Below are 24,831 nucleotides of genomic sequence, written 5' to 3'. Positions count from 1 at the left end.
GAGTGAGCTGATGGCCACTATAGCTGCCTCGGAGTGCTCTCTGGGGAGCCGAGGTGCCTGTGAGGGCTCTTCTTAGCTCTCCGTTTGGTGTCATGTCATCAGCCACCTGAGTCCTGATTTTGTTACTTGCTTTCTGGTGGCTTCTGTGCGTGCTCTGTTTCTGTTATTTTTACTTTCAAAACTGAATTTTAAATAGCAAGTCAGGTTTTAAGGCATTCCTTTTCTTTTTCTATATTTAAGAAAGTTTCTAATGGAAAGATCGCAATAGTAATTGTGGCTCTTGTTTCCTTGCTATTTCTAGATTTCCATTTCACCTTATAAAGCTGTCTTTGATTGAGTTGAATTAAAAAGGACCTCCATGAGGGCATAACAAAGAACCATAAGTTTGGAGTTTCTTAAGAGTCAGTGCATTGCTTGTGTTTTTACATATTGTGCCCAGTAGTCTAGAAATTCACAAAGCTGACCCGAGTGAGTATGTGAGCAGTACAGAACAGATCCCATCCAGACTCCCCAGGTTTTCTAGAGTTTGCAGGTTCACTTAAGTTCCCTGTCTCTTATCCACAAATATGGCATTTGATGTTTTTTAAGCTTCTATTTGTACCAGGACGTTTTCCATTTTGACAAATGGAAAAAAAAATGTAGTTATTGACTTTTCCTAGCCATAATATCACATATCTCAAACCCCAAAAGCTATTAGTCTACCTGAAGCTTATTCTAAAAGGGAGCAATAATGCCTGAGTGGCCAGATGCTTGTGAACTGTGTTTTCAATAGTCAAAGGAATATTCATGATCTCTGCCACCTGTGCCCTCTTTGTGTCTTAAGGTGATGGTGGTACTGGAGTTTCCTTCTCTCTGTTGGAGCGGGCTTATTAACTGCCTCTTGGGGACTTTCCCAAGACTCTTGAGAAATGACTGTGTTTTATACACTATCTTGAAACCGTGGTTGGCTTTCCTAGAAGTTTCCTTCTGTTTTCTTTGCAGATGCCACGACTGTGGGGCCATTCTTGAAGAATACGATGAAGAAACCCTCGGGCTAGCCATCGTGGTCCTTTCTACATTTATTCACCTAAGCCCAGACTTGGCAGCCCCGCTACTACTGGACATCATGCAGTCTGTAGGAAGGTGAAGACTATCTTTATCTTTTTGTTGGGAAGGAGTCTTATTTAAACTATATTTTGAAATAAAAGCTATCAGTTGGCAAGTGAAGCATTCAGTCACCCTGTAGGTGCTGTATTTATGTGGCATCAAGTCAGACTGGTTAAAACAAAACAAAACAAAACAAAAAATCCAAAAGCTGAATGGATCAATCTTTTGATGAATTCCAAGCTGTGTTAGGTCATGAGTCACAATGTCAGAGTGAAGCCAGAGGAAGCGACACCGAGAAAACTGCTACTTGTCCTTCCTATTTCAGGATGAACTACTTGCATTATAGTGCACAGAGGTGTCAGTAGCTCATATCAAGCACTGTATTCTTAGCTTTTTACCATCAATGCTGTTATTATCAGCTCACTTTACCTATTAAGAGGCAAATCTCTAGTTGTTTTGTGCTCTCTCTTAGCTGTGCCATTTGGGACATGGTTGTCTCTTACAGCACCTTGCGTTTCTGACTCATCTTACACACACTTTGGGAACAGGACCTTCAGCCTGAGAGAAGAGTAAATTTAGTTGTCATTAGTACTTTTGTTAAGAAAATTTCCTTCAGACATTAGAAGATGCATGATGTACTTCATGGATATGAATAAGTTCCAATTCCATAACAAGCTCTACAACTCACAGAAGAGAACTGGTTAGATTCTGCAGAAACTTACTAAGCTTCGAGTCTCTGCTGGCAGGGCTAGGTGCTTTGCACCATCAGCTTTAAAACTTACCTCCTATACTGAAGTCATTTGTGGGTCAAGCTTTCTGTGTAGTTCAGGCTGGTCTTGAACCCATAAATCCTTCAGCCTCTGCCTCCTGAGTGCTGAGATTATAGATGTATGCCACCATGCTTAGCTGTGGCATGGTGGTTGAAAGGACAGTTTTGCATGGCCGTATATGACATGGCATGATTAAGCACCTGCAGATGTTCAGAATGGAAATGATTTTCTTAGAAGTGGTCTGTTTGCAGGAGGTGGATTCTGCAAGTTCTTGGCACTTGAAGAAGGCAGAGACAGTATGTCTTTGTTGTTTGGTGTTGTGGGTTTTTTCCTTTGTTTTGTTTTTGAGACAGGGCTTCACTGTGTAGCTTAGACTGGCCTCTAACAGGTCTTACTATGTACCTGACCCTACTGCCTCTACCTCCAGAGTGCTGGGAGTGTAAGCATGCACCATCAAGCCATGGAGATAAAATTTAACCTTTAAAACAACCAAGAAATTCTGATATCACATTAAACAGGAAAACATTACAAACTCAATCCCAAAAGCATATGGTCCTGTTATTTCCATCCCCACATTTTTTAGTAATATCTCAGAGTTACATGGTCAGAAATAGGATAAACATAGTAGACCCAAACTTCAAACAACCAGTGTAAGAAGTAAGTGATGCATATGGGGGTCCAAAGAGAGAAGGAAAATAGAAATTTTCATTTAAGCCTTTCAGTATTGAATAAATGTATCAGCTATCAGTAATATCTTTGGAGTTGAGGTTTTTATTAATGTGAGGTCACAATTCCTACTGTCATTGTTTTTAGTTTTAGAAGAGGTAGAATTATAGCTCTGGTCTCATAATACCTTGAAATATATTATCTAAATTTTAGTAGATAAACACAGGAGTTTGTGTATTATTTAACATTTAAAAAAGAGAAAAACTGTGTTTCAGTACTACCAGCTTTTAGGATTGGAAACACATGAGCTTTGAAGAAAAGGACAGAAAAACAATAGCACATACATTTTTGCATATACATGTACTTAAATTTCTACCTCATTTGGGTAGACTAGTAAGAGACAGGGAGAACATCTAGAGCCGACGACCATGAGTTTTAATAGCCTAAGCCTAATCACCACAGCCGCCAAGAAAACAGGTTTGGCAGTCATCTAACTCAAGGTCTCGTCACATGCCTGGATTCACCGTGAGGAACAGACGGGATGACAGTGATGGCAGTCAGTTTTCTGTGTCAGTGCTGTCCACATGGAACACTCTTGAGGGTGTTCTAGGAGTCTGGAAACTCAGCACCACCCTTTTATTTCTCTCTCAAATATTTCTTGTGATTTAGAATTTGCTGCCTAAGCTGAGCGTGGTGGTACAGCCCTTAAATCCCAGCACTTGGGAGGCAGAGGTAGGAGAATTGTTATGAGTTCCAGGTCAGCCTGGGCTAGAGTGAGACCCTACCTCAAAAAAAAAAAAAAAAAATAAATAAAGAATTTGCTATTCACCTTAGATTCCTCTTAAATGCCACTGATCTGATTTTCTGAGTACATCTTGTAAGCTCATGTATCTGTACCCTTGTTTATGATTTAGTTGGTTTGCTAATGTTTATCTAGTCGCTGCTGAATCATTAGCATGAGAGGGCACATCACTGATGCCCCCAGGAATGATCTACCTGGTCATGGCTGCTATAGCAACTTGTACTTTTATAGTTTTCAAAATTATGTACTAAATGTCCATCATTGAATACGGTTTCTTCTCAGCATGTAGACTCCCTGTCAGCATTTCAACTCAACAGGCAGCTGACAGGGACCTCCGTTATCTGCCTACTATACTATAGAGCTTTCACAACGCATGGCTCTTTTGTAACCATGGGCTAAAGGATTTAGAGTAATAGACAAAGAAATGAGTTAGAGTTGAGTTAATACAAGGCTGAACTAGTTTGGATATTGTTCTGGTATCTGTCTAACCCATCTGCAGGGGCCATATTTTAGGCTGGGCACATGACATAAACTCATTTTTAGCTGTATGCCACTCCATGTAGATCTTTGATGTGACACAGAAGGCAGGTTTTAGGGACTTGCCCCTAGATGTGACTGCAGAGTGGGCTCTGACCCTGACCAAAAAAAACTGTTGTTTCATATCTCCCCATCTAGCTGCACCAGCATTCTACTTCAACGCTAATTTATTTTATTATGACAACCCAAGATCGTCATGTGACTCTGTTTATTTTCTTTCCTAGGCTGGCATCCAGCACTACTTTTTCTAATCAAGCAGAAAGGTAAGGTCTTCAATGAGATTCAAGTCCCACTTTCTCTTTTCTCTCTGTGACATTGGTGTTTGCTCCCTGGAAGAAAATGGTTCTACTTGCAGCTCTAAAGAACACCATTTTAATTTTGGGGCTGGAGAGATGGCTTAGTGGTTAAGCGCTTGCCTGTGAAGCCTAAGGACTCTGGTTCGAGGCTTGATTCCTCAGGACCCACGTTAGCCAGATGCACAAGGTGGCGCATATGTCTGGAGTTCGTTGGCAGTGGCTGGAGGCCCTAGCATGACCATTCTCCCTCTCTCTCTCTTTCTCCCTCTCCCTCTTTCTCTCTGTGTCTGTCGCTCTCAAATAAATAAATAAAAATAAACAAAAATTTTAAAAAATATATTTTTTAATTTTTTTATTTAGTTGTTTATGTTGAGAAAAGAGAGGTGGGGGTGGGGAGAATGAATGCACCTGGGCCTCTTGAGACTGCTAATTAACTCCAGACACATGCACCACTTTATGCATCTGGCTTTGCATGCGTACTGGGGCATTGAACCCTTGCTGTCAGCAGGTTTTTGTAAGCAAGTGCCTTTAAACACTGAGTCCCGCCAAGAACATTGATTTTTAATTGTGTTCATTCATTTGCTCCTTTTAGTCAATAAGTACTTTCAAGCTCGTCTTGTACTTGAGTGACATAGTTTTTTTTTCCTCCTTTATTATTGTTATGTGCCATGTTGGGCATCCAACTGAAGGTTTCATGCATACTAGGCAAGTGGTCTACCCCTGAGCTACACATCTAGCCTTAGTACTTATTCTTCTTAGTTTTTTTTCCAAAGATTTTATTTTTATTTATTTATTTCAGACAGACACACACAGAGAGAGAGATACAGAAATGGGGAGAGAGAGAGAGAGACAGAGAGAATGGGCATGCCAGGGCCTACAGCCCTGTAGATGAACTCCAGATGTATGTGCCCCCTTGTGCATCTGGCTTACATGGGTTCTGGGAATTGAACCAAGGTCCTTTGGCTTTGTAGGCAAGCAACTTAAATGCTAAGCCATCTCTCCAGCCCCACTTTTTAATTTTTTTTAAAAAATATTTATTTATTTAAGAGACAGACAGACAGAAAGTGAGTATGGGTGCACCAAGACCTCCTGTCACTGCAAATGAACTCCAGTCACAGGCTTCACTTTGTGCATCTGTCTTTATGTGGGGACTGGGGAATCAAACCCAGGCAATCAGGCTTTTTGAGCAAGTGCCTTTAACTGCTGAGCCATTTCTTCAGCTCTAGATTTTTTTTTTTTTATTTAAACATGTGAACTGGGGATTGAACTCAGGTTGCTTATAAGACAAACACTTTACCAGCTGTTCTATCTTCCCTACCTCACTTATGTTTTAATTGGGAGCAACAACTCTATGATTCCTGCCCTTATATGGCTTCCAGTCTATTAGGGAGGCAGACATGAATAAAATGTGTTAGGTGCTATAAAGAAACTACAGAGATTTATATTATACAAATTCATTACATATTTATGGAGTTGCTACTGGGTTCTGAGATGCTTAACAAAATGAAAAACCCTGGTTCTTGAGGAACTTATATTTAATTTGAAGAGGTAGAATAAAAGCAAATTAACAAGAAACTAGCAATGTAATTTAATACTATTTACTGCTAAATGCCCACATGCAGACAAATATGCACATTCACACCACACACATACACAAGGAAAACTGTCATTGTACAATATAGGTAACAGATATTGAATGTTTATTGAGGTAGGATTAACAAAGAACTTTTAAAGGAATTATCCATGTGATTAATATCAGGCCACTTCCCTTGTTCCTTTAGATAAGTGTGAAAGATTTCCCCCATTTTCATGATGAAGAGCTATATGTAGGGTTCCTAGAGGCAGTAGCTCAGGCATAAAGTATGCACTGCTTAGAGTCTTAACTTGCATGTTCTTTTGGTTGCCCTTGTAGCTCCTCAACTACACTTAAGTACCTCCTGCTTCTCCTGCCCAGAACTGGCTCCCAGAGAGGCCCTGGTTCACAGAGTTCAGCATCTGAGACTCTGTGAAGCATCACCTCTGGGCTGAATAGCATCTATAATCTGATCTTGAAAGCAAGCCCCAGAGGCCCAAGCAGGACTCCAGTGGTATGTCCAGTATCTGTAACCCAATGTGGCAAAGGAACACCAAGAGACAGTATTCCATTCTTGGTTTTTTGGGTATAGAGAGCCCGGTGCCCTAGATATGAGCAAGCCTAGTAGAGGTGAATCAAACTCAACCCTATCACAACCAGTTGCTCTTGAACATTACAAATATTTCCACTGAAAGAATAAAGGTGGCTTAAAAATTGTTTTTTTCAAGGTAGGGTCTTGCTCTAGCCTAAGCTGAGCTGGATATCACTATGTAGTCTCAGGCCTCAAACTCATGACGATCCTCCTACCCCTGCCTACCAAGTGCTGGGATTAAAGGTGTGTGCCACAACTCCCAGCTTCTTAACTTTTTTTTACATCAACCAATGACTTAATCCTAAATACACAAGTCCCACTTCAAAAACCTAAGAAACATGAAAACTAAAGCAATATGACTCCTGCAAAAATTACCAATTCTATAATAACAGCATGAATTAAAGACTATCACAAAGAATTCAAAGGAATAATGGTAGATATGTCCAAAGAAATCAAAGGACACAAAGAAACTCTTTTTAGCCCAGGATGACCTGGAATTCACTATGTTATCTCATGGTGGCCTCAAACTCACTGCAATCCTCCTACCTCTGCTTCCCGAGTGCTGGGATTAAAGACATGTGCCACCATGTCCAGCTAGAAACTCTTAAATAATTTCCAAAAGAACACAAGCAGGTGAATGAAGTAAGGAAGTCAGCACAGGATATGAATGTGGAATCCAATAAAGAGAGAGAAATACTGAAACAAACAAACTGAAGTACTGGAAATGAAAAATCCAAAAAAATATTCCATAGAAAGCCTCACCAATATAATGGATCACAGGCAGAACTAAATATCAGTAATTGAAAAGAAAGTAGAGGAAATTGAACATTCAGTAAGTGACAAAAATAACTTGTTTTAAGTATGAATAGAACTTGTGAGATCTATGGGGTACTATGAAAAGCCCAAATCTACAAATCTTAGGTATAGAAAAAATTTATGTCAAATGCATGGAAAACATATTCAATAAAATCATAGCAGCAGATTTCCCATATTTAGGGAAAGAGATTTCATCCAGGTATAGGAGGCATTTAGAAAACCTAATAGGTAAGATCAGAAAATAACTTCCCCATGTTATAGTCTAATTTAAACACTAAATATGCATAACAAAGAAAGTATATTGAAAGCTGCAAAAGAGCAATATCGAGTCACATTTAAAGGCAGGCCCATTACCTTTTTTCTTTTCTTTTTGTTCTTTCTCATTATTTTCTTTTGATGATCCCATACATATTATATGTGTAAGTTGATCATGCTAACCCTCAATTACTCTCTCTTGTCCCCTCCCACTCCTGCTGAGCCCCTTCATCTCCCCATTAATATTCCTTCTACTTTGATCTCTCTCTCTCTTTCTTGTGTGTGTGTGTATATGTGTGTGTGTTTCTTAGTGAGTTTAATTAGGGTTGTTTGTATGAACATAGTTGGGGGTTAATTAAGCACAGACAACTTATGAGTGGCTACAGCACTGCAAAAGATGTCTTGTACTCCCTTAGAAATGATTAACTGCCAGTAGTGCCTCAGGAAGGGGTAAGATCTTGTGAGCCCATTCTCTGTCCATGTCAAAATGCTGATGGCCCTGTCTTGTACAGTTAACCACAGATGTCTTGTCCAGAAAACAGTGTTCCACAATACTCCTTTCCTGTATCAGGCTCTTAGATTCTGTTCACACCCTCTTTTGTGTTATTCCCTGAACCTTGGAAGGAGTGATATTGATGGTCCATTTAGGGATGAGCACAAAACATTTGCTTATTCTCAGCATTTTGGCATGTTATGAGTCTCTGGAGTAACCTTGCCCACTGCAAAAGAAGCTTCTCCAACAAAGCCAAGAGCAAAACTCATATATGGGCATAAACATAAATATTTTCTAGGCAGCCTGATTGGCACAATATATCCATTTAACAAAACAACAATAGTTTCTCCACAAAGGCCTGTAATCTCCCCAACCAGGATTTTTTTGACTAGGTTGACAGTACCAGGTGTGGATTTCTTCCTGTGGAGTGAGCTTTATATTCAATCAGAAAACCGTTGGTTACTCCTATAATAGTCATGCCACTATTGTACCAGTGGACATACCTTACCTGGCAGACTGATAGTATAGCATGCAAGGTCCACAGCCAAGTAAGACTATTGATGATTTATCTTCCCCAGCAACCTGCATAGCACATTCTGGCACTACAACAGCTAACCAATGGGGAGGAAGTTTCCAGCTCAGTTCCTATTTGATCTCCACAATGAAAGTGTGTGGCATTTTTAACATCAGGGTCTTACCTTCTATTCTGGTGGGCATCCAAGAGCAGTGGCAATAGCATATATTGTCTTGGAAGTTTCAGGTTCCTTCCTAATCAACAACTGAGGGATTTTCATTTAATTGCTTGTGGCTCGGTGTGTCATTAGCACAGTAGGCAGTGCTCAGTCTCATAATTACTTAAGGCTTCTGGGAGCAGCAATTCACAGTGAGCATATCATAATAAGGCAACAATGAGGGGAGCAGGACTTCTCACCCTTTCATCATTTGGAATCTTTGATTTCTTCTTTCTGGTAACTTATCCCTTAACCATCTCAGGAAATATCCCTTCTAGTATCTTGATCTAAGGACCTCATACAGATCTCTTTTTTTAAAGTTTATTTTTATTTATTAATTTGCAAGCAAACTGAGATAGGCAGACAGAGAGAATGGGGATACCAGGGTCTCCAGCTGCTCCAAACAAACTTCAGATGCATGCACCACTTTGTGCATCTGGATTTATGTGGGTATTAGAGAATCAAACCCAGGTGGTTAGGCCCTGCAGGCAAGTGCCCTAACTGCTGAGCCATGTCTCCAGCCCAAACATAGGTCTTTTTGACTTCCCTTTTTCTTATGCAGAAGCATACACTGAGTGAAGGAGAAATGGCACCTGTCAAAGTCCTGTCCTTTTTACAAAAACAGCTGAGGTGCCCAAAGAAAATGTTCCCAGACTCCAGGGCGAGTGAAGATCTCCCTTACTGAGCTACTCTCTATTGGCCAATTCCTGTTCTTGGCCTGGCCTTGCCGATAACCCTCACTCAGTGCTCCAGTCCTGACTGTGCCGTTCCCTGGACATCCCTGTACAAGTTCCTCCCCTCGCTCTCCTCTGGTGCCTTAGAAGGCTCATCTGTGCTTTGAAGGCCCTGGATTAAGTCTGGGATCACTCTAGCATGCATTTTATGGTTCTCTGTCTAACAAAAAATATTGCTAAGAGGAATTAGGCTTGACTATTTAATTTCAGCTAAGATATCTCATAATATTAAAGAATACATGGCTGCACTCTATTGGCTCATCATTTGTGTATTTCTCTCCCCACTCTGACATAGCATGATGGTTCCAGGCAATGCTGCAGGGGTGGCCAAGCAGTTTCTGCGCTGCATCTTCCATCAATTGGCCCCCAATGGCATCTTCCCGCAGCTCTTCCAGAGCACCATCAAAGGTAACTCACTCGCGGATGATCCAGACACTACGAGCTAGCCCTGGTGCCTGAGACTCCAAGACTACTAAATCTGATTGTTCACTTTGCAGATGGGACTTTCTTACGGACCTTAGCCACATCTCTCATGGACTTCAATGAGCTGAGCTCTATTGCCGCCCTCAGTCAGCTCTTGGAGGTAGGTGTGTTTGAATGACACCCTAGGCCCCAGCTGAAACCACATGCCATGCTTGAGTTCCTGCAGTAGTGCTGCTCAGGAACACCAAAGTCATTCACGTGAAAGTTAATGCTGGTTGGATGTACCATTCATTTAAGCTTTGACATTCCCAACTAAGTGGCTGCCACCAGGTGGAAAACACCTCGTGGAGCTCTCCTGCTTCAGACTAGCAAAACACAGTTGTCGTGAGGAGAGCAGCCTGCAACAGTGTCATGGAACCTGGATTCAGGTGTTGATGTCACATTCTTCTGAGGGCTGGATTCACAGCTCCACTGAACTGCTCATTTGCAGTGCAGGCTATTACTGTGAGGTTGGGCTCCAAGTCTCTGGGCTGCTCATCTTCCTTGGTTCTCGTCTCTGTCTTGGAGGATTCTTTTGAGAGCATCAGGCATTGTGACATCTTAGCACCTAGTCACATCGACTGTATTTCCTTAGATGTTTCTTATTTTGTACTCACATCTCACATCAAGCAGGTCATAATTGCCCTGAAAAGTTTTTCTCAACATGTCAGCTTTTCTCTATATTCCTCCCGCTTGATAGAATGATTGTCCTATGTAGTAGACATCCAGCATCTGTGTATAGTGTGAACCTGTGATTCTAAACAGATTTTTGCCAAATAGCTGAATGGATTTGCACACGGTTTTCAGCAGTTGATTGCCTATGCTTTTGTGTTTTTAGGGTCTAAATAACAAAAAGAATTTACCAGCAGGGGGTGCTATGATACGCTGCTTGGAAAACATTGCTACTTTCATGGAAGCTTTGCCCATGGACTCTCCTAGCAGCCTCTGGACCACAATCAGCAACCAGTTTCAGACATTTTTTGCCAAGCTGCCTTGTGTTTTACCTCTGAAGGTAAGCCGAGGCCAGATTTCAGCTCTGATTATATTTGTGCTTACCAATACAAGAAGCAGAGTCTTGGCTGATTTGATATATCCCAAAGGACTGTAAAGAACTGTCAGCCACCCAGTAAAGAGAATTACTTGGGTCATTCTTCAGAATGACAGTAATATGGAGTGAGCATTATGCTCTCTGATATGCCTATGCCTGGTAACTGCATGCTTTAAGTAACTAATAAAAAGACCAGAGCCAGACGTGGTGGCACATGCCTTTCATCCCAGCACTCAGGAGGCAGAGGTAGGAGGATCGCCGTGAGTTCGAGGTCACCCTGAGACTACATAGTGAATTCCAGGTCAGACTGGGCTAGAGTGAGACCCTACCTCGAAAAAACAAAGACCAGGAAGACAGTAGTTTGTTTGGGGGCGGGGGTGTTTGTCTTGTGTGTGTGTGAATGCACACGTGTGCTGGGGCACTAGAATGTGGAGGAGTTGTTTGTGTGTGTGGATGTGCATGCATATGTGTGCTGGAACAGTAGAATGTGGGGGTGTTTATTTGTTTCATGTGTGCATGTGCATGTGCTGAGACAGTAAAATGTGTGGAGGGTTGTTTATTTTGGTGTGTGTGTGTGTGTGTGCACGCATGCACACGTGTGTTGGGATGGAACTCAGGGCTTTTGTGAGACAAGCCTCTTAACATTGCACTTTATCCACAGTCTTGATATTGTGCTTATTGTGACATCTTTCTCAAGTGGGTAACAAATAAGCAAGAAAATTAAAAACTAGTTTGGCCTAAAGGAAGCCCAGTTCTAATTTTAGAGAATTATCTCAAAGGAAGTAATCGCCTGCATGTTTGTGACTTAAAGAACCTATAAGACCAACATGGTATTCTTTGGACTGCTTAACTCCCCTCAACAATGTAACATTTCCTAAGAGCACACACACACAAACAGACACCTGTGTACACATACACACACATACAATGTAACCTACCTGGGAATGTGGCATCCAGGAAATCACTGTCAGTGTAACCCATCACATGCAGAGAGCAGCAGCCTGCTATGTTAAAGCTGGAAGAGACCTCTAAAACCCATTCTTTCCAAAGCCCCATACATGACTTAAAATAGCTTGATGGGGCGACAAGTAGATTAGATCCCAAGTCTCCTAGTTCACATTACACTGTTCTTTCTACTAGCAGACCCTCACAGTTTTCAAAAGCAGTAATGAGTGGACAGGACTATCTGGTGTTGGCACAGCTACCAGGCCTTTGAGCCTGGCTTGCTCCACTAGAGTTCTGTGTTTTCTCTATGTAGCTCACAGATAAAATTATTTAAGTGGAACAAAGGTGGATCACTTGTTGATCTGACAAGTGAAGTTACTTGTTGATAGCTCTGCTTCTGAAATGAGTGTTGTATGATCATCCATCCTGGTAACAACTTTTGCCAAATTGGCGGTTACTACTAATTAGGCCTGTAAAGATAATAATCAGGGATCTTTAGCGTTCTGGGTGCTGCTTTGAGTTTGAAGTCCTCTTTATCACCACTTGTGTTCTAGAATCCTTGTTTCTCTACAAATTAAATGAATCTGAATAAATCCAAGCAACGAGAACCACTACTATTGTATGAATGCACAAACGTGTGCATGCACAAGCACACGCACACATGGAGCCAAATGCACACTTTTGTCTCTCCATTTTTCATTTGTTTTGTGAAAATCACATATACACATGGTATTTTGAACCCATAGACCCCTCATTTCCCAATCTTATCCCCCTTTCACTCCCACTGAACCTCTTCTTCCCACATGATCAGTGACTGCTGAAGAGAACATTCACTTTTATTACCTTCTCCTGGAGGGGTGTGGCCTCAAGAATGTTGATGGGCATTAGTATGTGCTGGTCTTGTGCAGGTAACCACAGCTGTCGTGAATTCATGAGTACAGGGACAGGCATACATTTTAACCCAGCCACATATAACATCCTTGGACTAGGGAGTTATTGCTAAAGAGCCACGCATTCTAAGAGGAGTTGGGCAGGTATGGCAAATCCAAATAAATGCCCACGCCCAGATGTGTGACAGGGAAGCTATTGAGCTATAAGTCTTGCCAACTGTAACCAGTGGTATGCCTAATTTGTAACAATTAGCTGTGCCCACGGGGACTCCCGCTACAAGGTTAGTGAGAGAAGTAGAGTGGGCTACTAAAAGGGATTAAACCTTTAACAACTATGGTGTACCATTTCCTCTACTGGGCTCTGTTCCTCTCCTGCTGGTGATTGTTAGATGGGATCAGGCCTTGCTTTGTGGTTCGACTCTTTTTTTTTGGTTTTTCAAGGTAGGATCTCACTCTAGCCCAGGCTGACCTGGAATTCACTATGGAGTCTCAGGGTGGCCTCGAACTCACGGTGATCCTCCTACCTCTGCCTCCCGAGTACTGGGATTAAAGGCGTGTGCCACCATGCCCAGCTTCAACTCATTTTTCCTAACATGACATTTCCTGATTTTTAAGTCACAGGGAAGGAGGGGGCTGATGAGCAGCCAGTTTTCAGCCCCTGGTTTAAAGTAAGTAAATGTCATATCAACTCCAGTGGGTGTTGGCATATCAAATATGTTGGTATTCTTTTAGAAGACACTTACAAAATACTTTTAGGATTCATATGAAAATTTTTCCCGCCTGGTCAGATATAGGCAGATCTGGAAATCTTGTTTTTTAATCTCTGGGAAGAGTATTAAGTCACTGAAAACTTGCAGTTTATTTTCATTAGCTGAGAGAAGTGGACCTCAAGCTTCACTTTCCCTACCCCCCCCCCCAAGAAAAGACAAAGCCTTACTGGAGCTTATGATTACTAGGGGTTCTTATTTGGACCAAAGGTTTTTAAATAGGTCTAAGGTGGATTTTTCCAATGTAGCTTTTCACAAACATAGTGTGTCTCTATAGGGCTGTATATGTTCAACATCCATGTACTGATATATGTATCCACCTATCCATCTGTTACCCACCATCCATACAGCTCTTTATCAAATGTTCTAGATCACTTAGTTCTAGAACTCTCTCTTTAAAACCATACTTTAGGTGCTGTGTTTAATTATTTAATGGTTTATGGTTGCTACATTGAATGTTTTAAACTGAGAGTATTTGCTTTAATATGAACATGTGACATGGGAAACTGTATAGAAAAGGCTGTACTTTCAATTTTTCTTTTTGCTACATAAATACAAAAAACATTTGATGCAAAAGATATGTTCAGAAGGGAACTGACTTTTGCTTTTTGTCCCCTCATTTGTTCACAGTGTTCTTTAGATTCCAGCTTGAGAATTATGATTTGCCTACTGAAGATGCCATCAACCAATGCCACAAGGGTACGTGGGTTTCAGAAAACATAACTTATTGGTTATTTGATCATTTTCTAACCCTTTAAATCTTTTTTTGATGGGCATATAGCAACACTGAAGACATAGTTGTGGTGTACTGAATACCTCCTTTTCAATCTCTTTTCTTCTCTTGGTGTTAGTCAGTGTCAAATATATGGCCACTATATGGCACTGGTTCTCCTAGTGCTGGGCCACACCACTCATCCATCCTTCATACTGTCATGTTGGTGAGCCCTTTAGTGTTTTTATGTTTATGAGAGAGAGAGAGAGAAAGGGGCTGAGGGGGGGGGGGAGAGGGAGAGAAGGAAAGATAGATGGAGGGAAGGAGAGAGAGGCAGAGAATGGGTGTACCAGGACCTCCAGGCACTGCAAACGAACTCCTGACACATGTTCAACCCTTGTGCATCTGGCTTATGTGGGTTCTGGTGAATCAAACCTGGGTCCTTAGGCTTCACAGGCAAGTGCCTTAACCACTAAGCCATCTCTCCAGCCCTAGGTAACCCTTTTAAACATGGAGCTCATTGTGTTTGTTTCTTACTTAGACATCTGATAATTTCTCATTCCTTTCAGGATAATGTTCAAATTCCTCAATGTGACATATAAAAAGTCACTTTGCCTCTCTCTAGCCTACTTTTCCTAGTTAGCCTTTGCTTATTTGTCCCATCCTTCACGCCTCCCTGTGCATGCTCAGAGTGTACGTCATTATCCTCATAGGAATAGCAGGCCCCTTTGACAAACTCCCATGTTCAGTATTGTGTTTAGTGATTTGTGTATGTAATACTATCTTATTTCAGGCCCTTACCTTTGCTTAGGCCATTTTCTTTGCCTGTAATGCATTATGCCCTTGTCAGTGTGATGAATTCATTTTTATTCATCAAGTTCCCATTTAAATTATTTTAAAAGTTCACATTTGTTGCAGTCAGGTTCACATTGCTGGCAGAAAACACCTGACCAAGAGCAACTTGTGGAAGGAAGAGGTCTCTTTTGGCTTACAGACTTGAGGGGAAGCTCCATGATGGAAGGGGAAGTGATGGCATGAGCATCACTTCCTGGCCAACATCAGATGCACAACAGCATCAGGAAAGTGTGCCAAACACTAGTAAGGAGAAACTGGCTATAACACCCATAAGCCCACCCCCAACAATACGCTGTTTATAGGATGCTTTAATTCCCAAATTGCCATCAGCTGGAGGCCTAGTATTCAGAACACATAAGTTTATGGGGGATATCTGAATCAAACCATGACAATATTATTTTTAGCACCTACCTTCTATAGTAGCTCCTACCATAGTAGAGTAAGCTTTCTGTATTAATATTGTATTCTGTATTAATATTCTGCACTACTATTGTTCTGAAGTCTCTCCAATAAAACTTCAAAGTGTCCAGTACTGTGTCCCATTCACTTAGTATTTCTGGGCTGCATTATATGCAGTAGTATAATCATTTGTGTCCACAACAGTGAGGATGTTAGCCAACCCTGATAGAGAGCTGTCACCAAGTACTTTGCAATCAGTATCTTACTTAATTCTTGTGACCCTAATGAGGTAGAAGCCATTATCTCTGTTTCGTAGAGGAGAAAACTAAGTCCCAGAAAGGTTGTTATGTATTCAAAGTCACAGAGAGCTGGAGTTTCGAAACACTGATATCAGACACTCAAGCGCAAGTAGTGAGAAGATGGTGACTGAGACGAGCAGTATGAAAGCTCTGGGCTCTGTCTGACACTTGGTGTAGGCTCATTGCTTCTCCATGGCCTCAGAAATCACATGGAACTAAAACTGACCCTCATTGGGGGGATTCCCATGGGAAAGCCAAAATGGGCAAAGTTTTCTGGTAAATATTGGCAGGAAGCTGGGGCAGTGGAGTTGCATCTCAACTGATAGTACTTGATCTATACATACAAGGGTGCTTTGCACTACTTAATGAGAAGACAGGCTTCTGGAGGATCTGAATGTGATGAACCACAGACACCTGAAGGTCCAGAGAAAAGTTGGATAAAATATAACTTCCCAGGGACAGATTGCTTAGGATGGGCCAGGGAAAGGGTTGTGGTAGTTTTGGAAATGTTGCCACATGGAGAAATGGTTTGTTCGAGAAAAAAAAAAAATGATTGAGTCATGCTCTTCAAGCCTTTGATTAAAAGTACAGTTCTATTTTGATTAGACCAACCACACTAGCTACCTGGCATGAGAATTTTGAAAGAATAATTCCACTAGATAAAGTGTAATAAGAATTTAATACCTCTTCTTAAATAAAGGAATCAGCAACTCATCTTATTTGGCCACAATCTCATTCCAGAGCCTGTTGGAGCCGTTTTCCAAACTGCTCAGCTTTGTCATTCAGAATGCCATCTTCACCCTGGCTTACCTGGTGGAGCTGTGCGGCCTGTGTTATCGAGCTTTCACTAAGGTAAGCTTCTGGTGTGTTCCCATGAAGGTTTTCTAGCCATTGGCTTAAGTGTTTCAGTTCAGTTAAAATGAGTATCTATACCAAGTCCGATTAGCTAATACACTATATATATATATTTTTCATTAAGTCTAAACTGGGCAGATTTGAAGAATTAAACTCACATAGAAAGAGATATTTTCAGTGAAATAAGTTACTTATCTAAATGACATTTGTAAGGGCTTTTTCATGTTGACTAGACCATCATTCATGCACAAACCATTATGACATATCATTTTCATACCCAAAGAAGAAAAACAACTGCTTGTTATTTGTAAAAGCCTGAGCAGAGTGCCTTAATTCTCCTCTGTCTGTCTCCTCAGTTCTGGGTCCTTGGCCTCTGAGGTGAAAGTCTCATCTTTTGTTATCTTTCTTTAATCAGGGCAACTCTGTTGAATTATCTTTGGCACACCTCTCCTGGTGCCTGAGAAAATGGAAAAGTACTGTTTGTCCAGTAGATGAAGCTGCCTGTTGGAACCAGCAGGCACTGTACTAATGGAAAATCAGGAGACAGAGGAGAGGGGGAGCATCTGTCCTGAAGAGCAATATGCAAATGTTGCCCTTCCAAGCCCCAGATCTCCTAAGCTTATTTCCAATGGGGTCTCTGTTTCTGTTACTTCCTGAGCATTCAGAATGCTCCTTTATTCATGTTGCCTCCTGTGAGCCTTTAATTTCCCACATAAAATTCCAATTTTACAACAAGCCTTTAATTCTGTTTAAAGTACCCATGTCTTCTTTCTTGCTAGCTTGTGTCAATTCTTCCATCATGTTTCTCTTTGGCTTTTCTTACTATAAGATGCCTATTACCCTGCCTGGAGCAATCTGTTTCTCAACTATCAAGATAGTCAGCACTTTTCCTCATATCATACTGTTGCAGCTACCTTTACATTGATGGGACAAACAGTCCACCAGTATTTAAAGCTTACCAATTCCAGGGGAAGTTTCACAATAGAGGAAGAACTTGACTCATTTTTTTTTTTTTTTACATCCTCAGCAAACAAGCAGAACCAGCAGCCAGAGCTCAAGCTGGTTCTCTACATACCTAGTACAGCTGGACTCAAAATCTATTCCCAGTGACACACCTCTCCCAGCAGGGCTCTGTCTGCTAATGACTAAGTAGGAAGCTTAGCCAAAACTACCTGAGTCTATGGGGGACATACATTTACATTCAGACCAACACATTCTGCCCCTGGCTCCCATAGACTCATGATCATCTCATAGTACAAACTTCAATCATTCCAACTTCAAAGGTCCACATAGTCTTTACCAACTGTTCAACAGTCCAAAGTCTCAGCTGGTTGTGGTGGCACACACCTTTAATTCCAGCACTTGGGAGGCAGAGGTAGAAGGACTGCAAGGCCAGCCTGGAACTACAGAGTGAATTCCAGGTCAGCCTGGGCTACAGTGAGACCTTACCTTGAAAAAATAAATTAAAAAGTCAACGTCTCATCTGAGATTCAAGACGTCTCTTAACTGCGAGCCCTGTGAAATTGGAACAGAAGTTACATACTTCCACCACATAATGGCACAGAGTAAACATTCCTATTGTAAAAAGGCACAACAAGGAGAGACTAGATTATTGCAAAATCAATAACTAGCAGGCAAACATCAAACGGTTGCAGTTCCAGTTCTGACAGCCATAACCAGAGATGAAGTTTCTTGGTTTCCAATTCCACCCCTCCAGTTGGGCTATTCACAGCCCAGAGAAAACTTTCACTCCACAGTCCTGGTGTATCTAAAATATCTTCCAAATTGTACTGAAAATCATCTTCATAGCTCTATACAATGCATTGCCTTACTGGGCTCCATACAGGGATTTCAACCCTGCTTCACCTTGCCACATCTCAGCAGCTCCTGGAACCAGGAGCCACGGAACCATCTCCATGACCCACTTCCCCACATTTTTCATGCTTCCAAAACCAGCACAAGGTGGGCAGCATACCCAAAGTTGTAATCCCGGGGAAATAAAGCTTGACTTTGAAGAGCAGGATACTCACTCACCAGTCTTCCTCTAAGCTACTTCCTTTAAAAGAATTTGCATTCTTACTAGCTTGAGCCTTCCATAGGTGGGTTACACCCTCATGCATCTTCTCCATTTTTCCAATGCAAAACAGTTGTCCCACTTTTAGTGGAACTGACCTCCTTAACAATAACAGCTTAAATAACCTAAAATCAGTCACTGTGCCTATCCATAACTTCAGACTTGAATTTTTCCTGTGATCAACTGTACATATTTCAGATGTTTTTATTCTATAGTTCTGTCAAGCATACCAATCCCTTACTTATAAGATCAACCTTGCTTAAATTCTCAGGGTATAAAACATCCTTCACATGTCAGCAAATAAGGATAATATTTTAAAAACAGGAAGAGATTCAGTCATTTAAAAAAAATCAGGCCAGAGCTGGGTGTGGTAGTGCACGTCTTTAATCCCAGCACTTGGGATGCAGAGGTAGGAGGATTGCCATGAGTTTGAGGCCACCTTGAGACTCCATAGTGACTTCCAGGTCAGCCTGGGTAAGAGTGAGACCCTACCTTGAAAAATCAAAAAAAAACAAACAAAAAACAAACAAAAAAAAAATCAGGCTAGTTTAAATTAAGAAATTGCACAAGTGAAAAATAGTTATTGACTTAAAAAAAACTCAATCAGCAGGTTTAATAGCAAATTAGACATAGCTAAAGAGAGAAATGGAGAATAGAAACTAGATCTGAGAAAATTACTTAGAATGCAACAAAGAGAGATAAAGAGAAGATGAATATAAAATCTAGGGCTATAGAGATGGCTCAGTGGCTAATGCACTTGCCTGCAAAGCTTAATAACCCAGGTTTAATTTCCCAGTACCCACATGGAGTCAGATGCATAAAGTGGCACATGCATCTGCAGTTCAGCTAGAGCCCCTGGCATACTCATTCTTTCTCTTCTTGCAAATAAACATATATATATATATTTTTTAAAGAAAATCTAATATGTAAGAGAAGCAAAACAATATTTTAAAAAATTATTTATTTTTATTTATTTGAGAGTGACAGAGAGAAAAAGAGAAAGAGAGAGAGAGAGGAAGAGAATGGGCATGTCAGGACCTCCATCCACTGTGAATGAACTACAGACGTGTGTGCCCCCTTATGCATCTGGCTAACATGGGTTCTGGGGAATTGAGCCTCGAACCGGGGTCCTTAGGCTTCCCAGGCAAGCGTTTAACTGCTAAGCCATCTCTACAGCCCGCAAAACAAGATTTTTATCAATTCTAAAATTAATAAAAATCATTAATTCTCTGCTTCATGAAGCACAATGAGCCAAAAGTATTACAAATAAAATTTTATCTACTCATGTCATAGTTTAAATGAGTAGATATAATTTGGGAGAACACAAGCCAGAGAAAACATTTTCATCTATAATCAAGACAAAAGATACTCTAAAGGCACACTGACAACAAATATCACAATAACACATTGGAAGACCAAAGATAATGGGAATACACCTTTAAAATGATAAGAAAAAAAAAGAATTCTTCATCTAGAATTCTGTATTAGCTAAGGTAGCCTCCAGGAGTGATGGTTAAAATTTTAAGTAGATTGCCAGGCGTGGTGGCGCATGCCTTTAATCCCAGCACTCGGGAGGCAGAGGTAGGAGGATCGCCGTGAGTTTGAGGCCACCCTGAGACTCCATAGTAAATTCCAGGTCAGCCTGGGCTAGAGTAAGACCCTACCTCAAAAAACCAAAAAAAAAAAAAAAAAAAAATTAAGTAGATTCTTATGAAAATAATTTTTAAAGATGTATTACAATAAGAAGGAAATGCAATCAAGCAGGCAGGATTTTTTTTAAGATATGAGTGAGGGAGTTGGCAAAGTGCTTACCATGCAAACATGAGAATCTGAGGTCAGACCCCAGCACCCATGTAAAAAGCTGGGTGATCCAGTGTGCATCTCCCAGCACTGGGAAGACAGAGATAGGAGGAGCCTTGAGGCTTGCTGGCCAGCTCAATTGGTAAGCTCCAGGTTCAGTGAGAGACCTTGTCTCAAAAAGTGATGTCAAGCTAATGTCAACCTCCAACCTCCACATTCATGTACAGATGCATGTAGCACACTGCACACACACACACACACACACACGCACACACGACATGTGGAGGGAATTTACCAAAGAAATTGGTAAAATGTGGAAATCTGAGTGATCACTAACTATACAAAACTAATAATAAAAATAATAGCAACAACATTAATTAAATGAACATCAAAATAAAAGAGCAGTAACAGATCAGCTAACAATAATCTACCCTTGGAATCACTGTGAGCTTGAGGCTAGCCTGAGATTACATAGTGAATTCCAGGTCAGCCTGGGCTACAGGGAGACCCTACCTCAAAAATATTGGCTATACATAGATAGTTTTTAAAAAATAGAATCAGTAGTTGAAAACCTACCAAGAAACACCACTGCAGCCTTGGAGATAATAGCTATCAAATGTTTAGAAATGAATTGATCACTGTGTTATACATATGAGTAGAATGGAAAAAAGAAAGAAAAAAAGAAATGCTCCCAGAAGAATACTGGCCAGACAAGGGAAATAGGGAAAAGGAAAATTACAAGCCATTATCCTTCATATATGAAAAGTTATGAACAAATAATATTAGCAAGCCAATGCATTAAAATAACTGTGACCCAGATAGGATTTTCTTGAAGTATCAAACTGGTTTAAATATTATATCATCTTTTTATATTGCTATATTAAAGGAGCAAAGTCCAGGAAAAAAAAACATTTATGATTTGATGCTCATTTATCTTAAATTCTCATTCAACTAGTAATAGAAAGAAACTACTTAGGGGCTGGAGAGATGGCTTAGTGGTTAAGGTGCTTGCATGTGAAGCCTACGTACCCAGAGTCCAATCCCCAGGACCCATGTAAGCCAGATGCACAAGGTAGAGTATGCATGTGGTATTCGTCTACAGTGGCTAAAGGCCCTGGCGTGCCCATTCTCTCTCTCTCCCCCCTTCTCTCAAATAAATAAAAAAAAATTTTAAACTACTTAAATTGATGAAAAGATCTTCCAGAAGTCTCCAGTGAGTCATATTAGCAGTGGAATGACAGTAGTCCCTTCAAATCACAGATCATACAAGGAAGTTCAGTCAGTGCTTCTGTGTAGAATGTGCTGGAGGTAGGAGGTGGAAGTTAATGGTGTAAGGACTGGGAAGGAAGAATAGAAGTAACTCATTTTCACATACAACGTGATTACAAAGAAACCAAAGAGAAATGATAGACACATTTTTACACAAGCACAAATGAATACCTCCTAAATTGTTTATTTTAATATCTAGTTATGTTATTGTAAAATATAATTTCTAACTGTCATTTATTTTGGCAACAAAACTTAATCTGGTAAGAAAGTTCTGTAGATACTAGAGATTTTATTGGAGAACATTAAATAATGGAGACAGATTTCATTTTCAAGTATGAAGACTGGTATAACAGAATACTTTCTCAGAATAATCGGTAAATGTAGAATAATTCCAATAAAAATCCTGGATTTTCTCTTCTGATAATGGTGGGCTAGCTACATCAGGGCTTCTTAAACTTTTTCCAGTTTTGACTCCCTTTGTCCAAGAAATTTTTATATAACTATGGTTATATAGTATATTAAATAGGTATACAATCACTACTAATAAATCATAAACAGATTCATTTTAAAAATTCTTTGGTAAACATATGATTTCACTTTTTATTAAAGATGAAATGCAGGACAGCAACTCAAACACAAATTTGTAAATCATATGATGCAATCAAAAGCTGTACTAGGGATAGAGAGATAGCTCAGTGGGCAAGCTGCACGCACTGAAAACAAGCTTACTCTGGGTTATCTTTGTGGCCCAGCCCAAAGCGCGTGAGGTGAAGGGCTGGTGCCAGGGCTCCAGTCTGTTTCTCACGTTGGTTCATCAACGACCCAAATTCCAGCCTCGCCTTGCAGCTGCGTCTTCCCCACTAACGAACCCTCTCCGGGCAAAACTGGCCGTCAGTGCCAGGCTCACAGCTCTGCAGCACTATGCAATTCAGGTTCTTGGCCTCATGACACCTGTATATCAGGCTGACATTTTGATGCTTTTAAGATATTCAAAAGACATGCCTTTATTAATTAAAAAAAATGCTTTTAGTGGCTGGCTGCAGGTGAGACACTGCCAGCCTTTTAGGAATATAAGGTAACCACATTCTGCCAGTGCCTCCACACATCTGGAAAAAAAAACAGAAATCTCTTTGAAGGATGATCATATTTCAGGCAGCAAATTAGCTCTGTAAGTAATTTTTAAAAGAAAGCATACATTATACAATTAACAATGACCAGACACACAGGGAGATGAGGTACAATGAATATCAATGGGTAGAAAGAAATACTGAATACAGATTCTAGAGGGTATTTACCATGTGATGCTGCTTGTCCCAGCGGTAATTACCTCAGTGTTCAACAAACCTTCATTCATTTAACTGCACATTTGCATCTTATTTATTTTTAAAACTTAATTCTTACTCATAGATGTAACAATGAAACACTCTGAGTTAAAGGAAGATATACATGGTATGATACCATTGTATAAAGCTTAAAAAAAAAAAAGAGGGGTTGGAGTGATGGATGGCTCAGCACTTAAGGCACTTGCCTACAAAACCTAAGGACTGAAGTTTGATTCCCCCGTACCCTTGTAAATCCAGATGCACAAGGTGGCATATGTATCTGGAGTTCATTTGCAGAGGCTAGAGGCCCTGGTAAGACCATTCTCTCTCTCTCTTTCTCTCTGAAATAAATAAATAAAATACTTAAAAATATTTTTTAAAACAAGGAGAATAGCATGTTATAATGGAAGCTTGCATATGTTGTCAAAATATAAAAACATACATAAAAATAAAAGATAACAAATTTAGAATAGTGGTGACTTCAAGGAATGGAGGAAAAAGAATGAAAGAAAGGAAGGAAGGAAGGAAGGAAGAGGAGCACTATATTAGTATCTTCAACAGTTTCTGTAGTGTTTTATTTATTATTACTAAAACAGATGGATCTAATTAACCAAAAATTACAAAGATGATGGTAGGTTTAATATGTTCCATTTTCTTTCTTTTCTGCATGTGTGAAATAGATCATTTAAAAAATAAGTTCCTTGGGGACTGGAGAGATGGCTTAGTGGTTAAGGTGCTTGCCTGAAAAGCCTAAGAACTCATGTTCAAATCTCCACATCCCACATAGCCAGACACACAGTGCTGCAAGTGTGTGATGCTGCACATATGCACAAGGGGCGTATGCATCTGGAGTTCATTCACAGCAGGCTGAAGGTCCTGATGTGCCCATTCTCTCTCTCTCTCTCTGTCTTTTTTTCTAATTCTCTCTTTAAAAAAAAAGTTCCTTGGGCTGGAAAGATGGCTTAGCAGTTAAAGTGCTTGCTTGTGAAGCTTAAGAACTCGTGTTCAAATCTCTAGGTTCTGCACAAGCCAGACGCACAGTGATGCAAGCACACAATGTCGTATAGGGGGTTACATGTGTCTAGAGTTCATCAACAGCAGCTAAGGGCCTCAGAATGTCCATTCTGTCTCTCTCTGTCTCTCAAAACAAACAAACAAATAAATAAATAAAAATAAGTACTTTGAAGAGAACATTTTAGACAATTGTAGATGTTTCTTTTTATGTCATTTTGTATTGAAGAAAACATTTTGTTTTGTTCACGTGATGCAGTTTTTAGTCTGTCTCCTATGAATAAAAAACAAATTCTTTAGTTTTAATATTTAAGAGACAGTCTATCATTTCTTTTTTTTTAATTTTTTTTATTTTATTTTTATTTTTTTATTTATTTATTTGAGAGCAACAGACACAGAGAGAAAGACAGATAGAGGAAGAGAGAGAATGGGCGCGCCAGGGCTTCCAGCCTGTGCAAACGAACTCCAGACGCGTGCGCCCCCTTGTGCATCTGGCTAACGTGGGACCTGGGGAACTGAGCCTCGAACTGGGGTCCTTAGGCTTCACAGGCAAGCGCTTAACCGCTAAGCCATCTCTCCAGCCCCAGTCTATCATTTCTTATCCATTAAGTTACTATGTTCTCATTGCCCCAGTAAATTAATTCTCCATGTAAAGATGCATTTTTTTTCTGTTTTAATTGCATTTCTAAAAGGCAGCTCAGTACATTTTTAAACAATGTTTTAAATTCTGACCTGTGCCTTTCTAGAGCTGTTTTGACACAGATCCACTCTA

General features: G+C 40.4%; 1 protein-coding gene across 10 annotated transcripts in view; it reads left to right on the top strand.

Annotated features, from left to right (window-relative positions):
* The window catches only part of Unc79 (unc-79 homolog, NALCN channel complex subunit), a 271,086-nt gene that overhangs the window by 211,655 nt on the left and 34,600 nt on the right, over positions 1–24,831 (top strand). For all 10 annotated transcript variants that reach the window (XM_045155122.1, XM_004649317.2, XM_045155118.1 and 7 more), the window contains 7 exons: positions 982–1,122; positions 4,086–4,124; positions 9,647–9,759; positions 9,849–9,934; positions 10,652–10,825; positions 14,094–14,162; positions 16,470–16,580. In XM_045155122.1, coding sequence (XP_045011057.1) covers positions 982–1,122; positions 4,086–4,124; positions 9,647–9,759; positions 9,849–9,934; positions 10,652–10,825; positions 14,094–14,162; positions 16,470–16,580 — 733 coding nt within the window. The remainder of the gene's footprint in view (positions 1–981; positions 1,123–4,085; positions 4,125–9,646; positions 9,760–9,848; positions 9,935–10,651; positions 10,826–14,093; positions 14,163–16,469; positions 16,581–24,831) is intronic.

This window comes from Jaculus jaculus, chromosome 7 (genome assembly GCF_020740685.1).
Source record: "Jaculus jaculus isolate mJacJac1 chromosome 7, mJacJac1.mat.Y.cur, whole genome shotgun sequence".
In the NCBI taxonomy this organism is placed as follows: domain Eukaryota; kingdom Metazoa; phylum Chordata; class Mammalia; order Rodentia; family Dipodidae; genus Jaculus; species Jaculus jaculus.
Note: the sequence above shows the minus strand (reverse complement) of the source record. Positions and strands in the feature narration are given on the sequence as shown.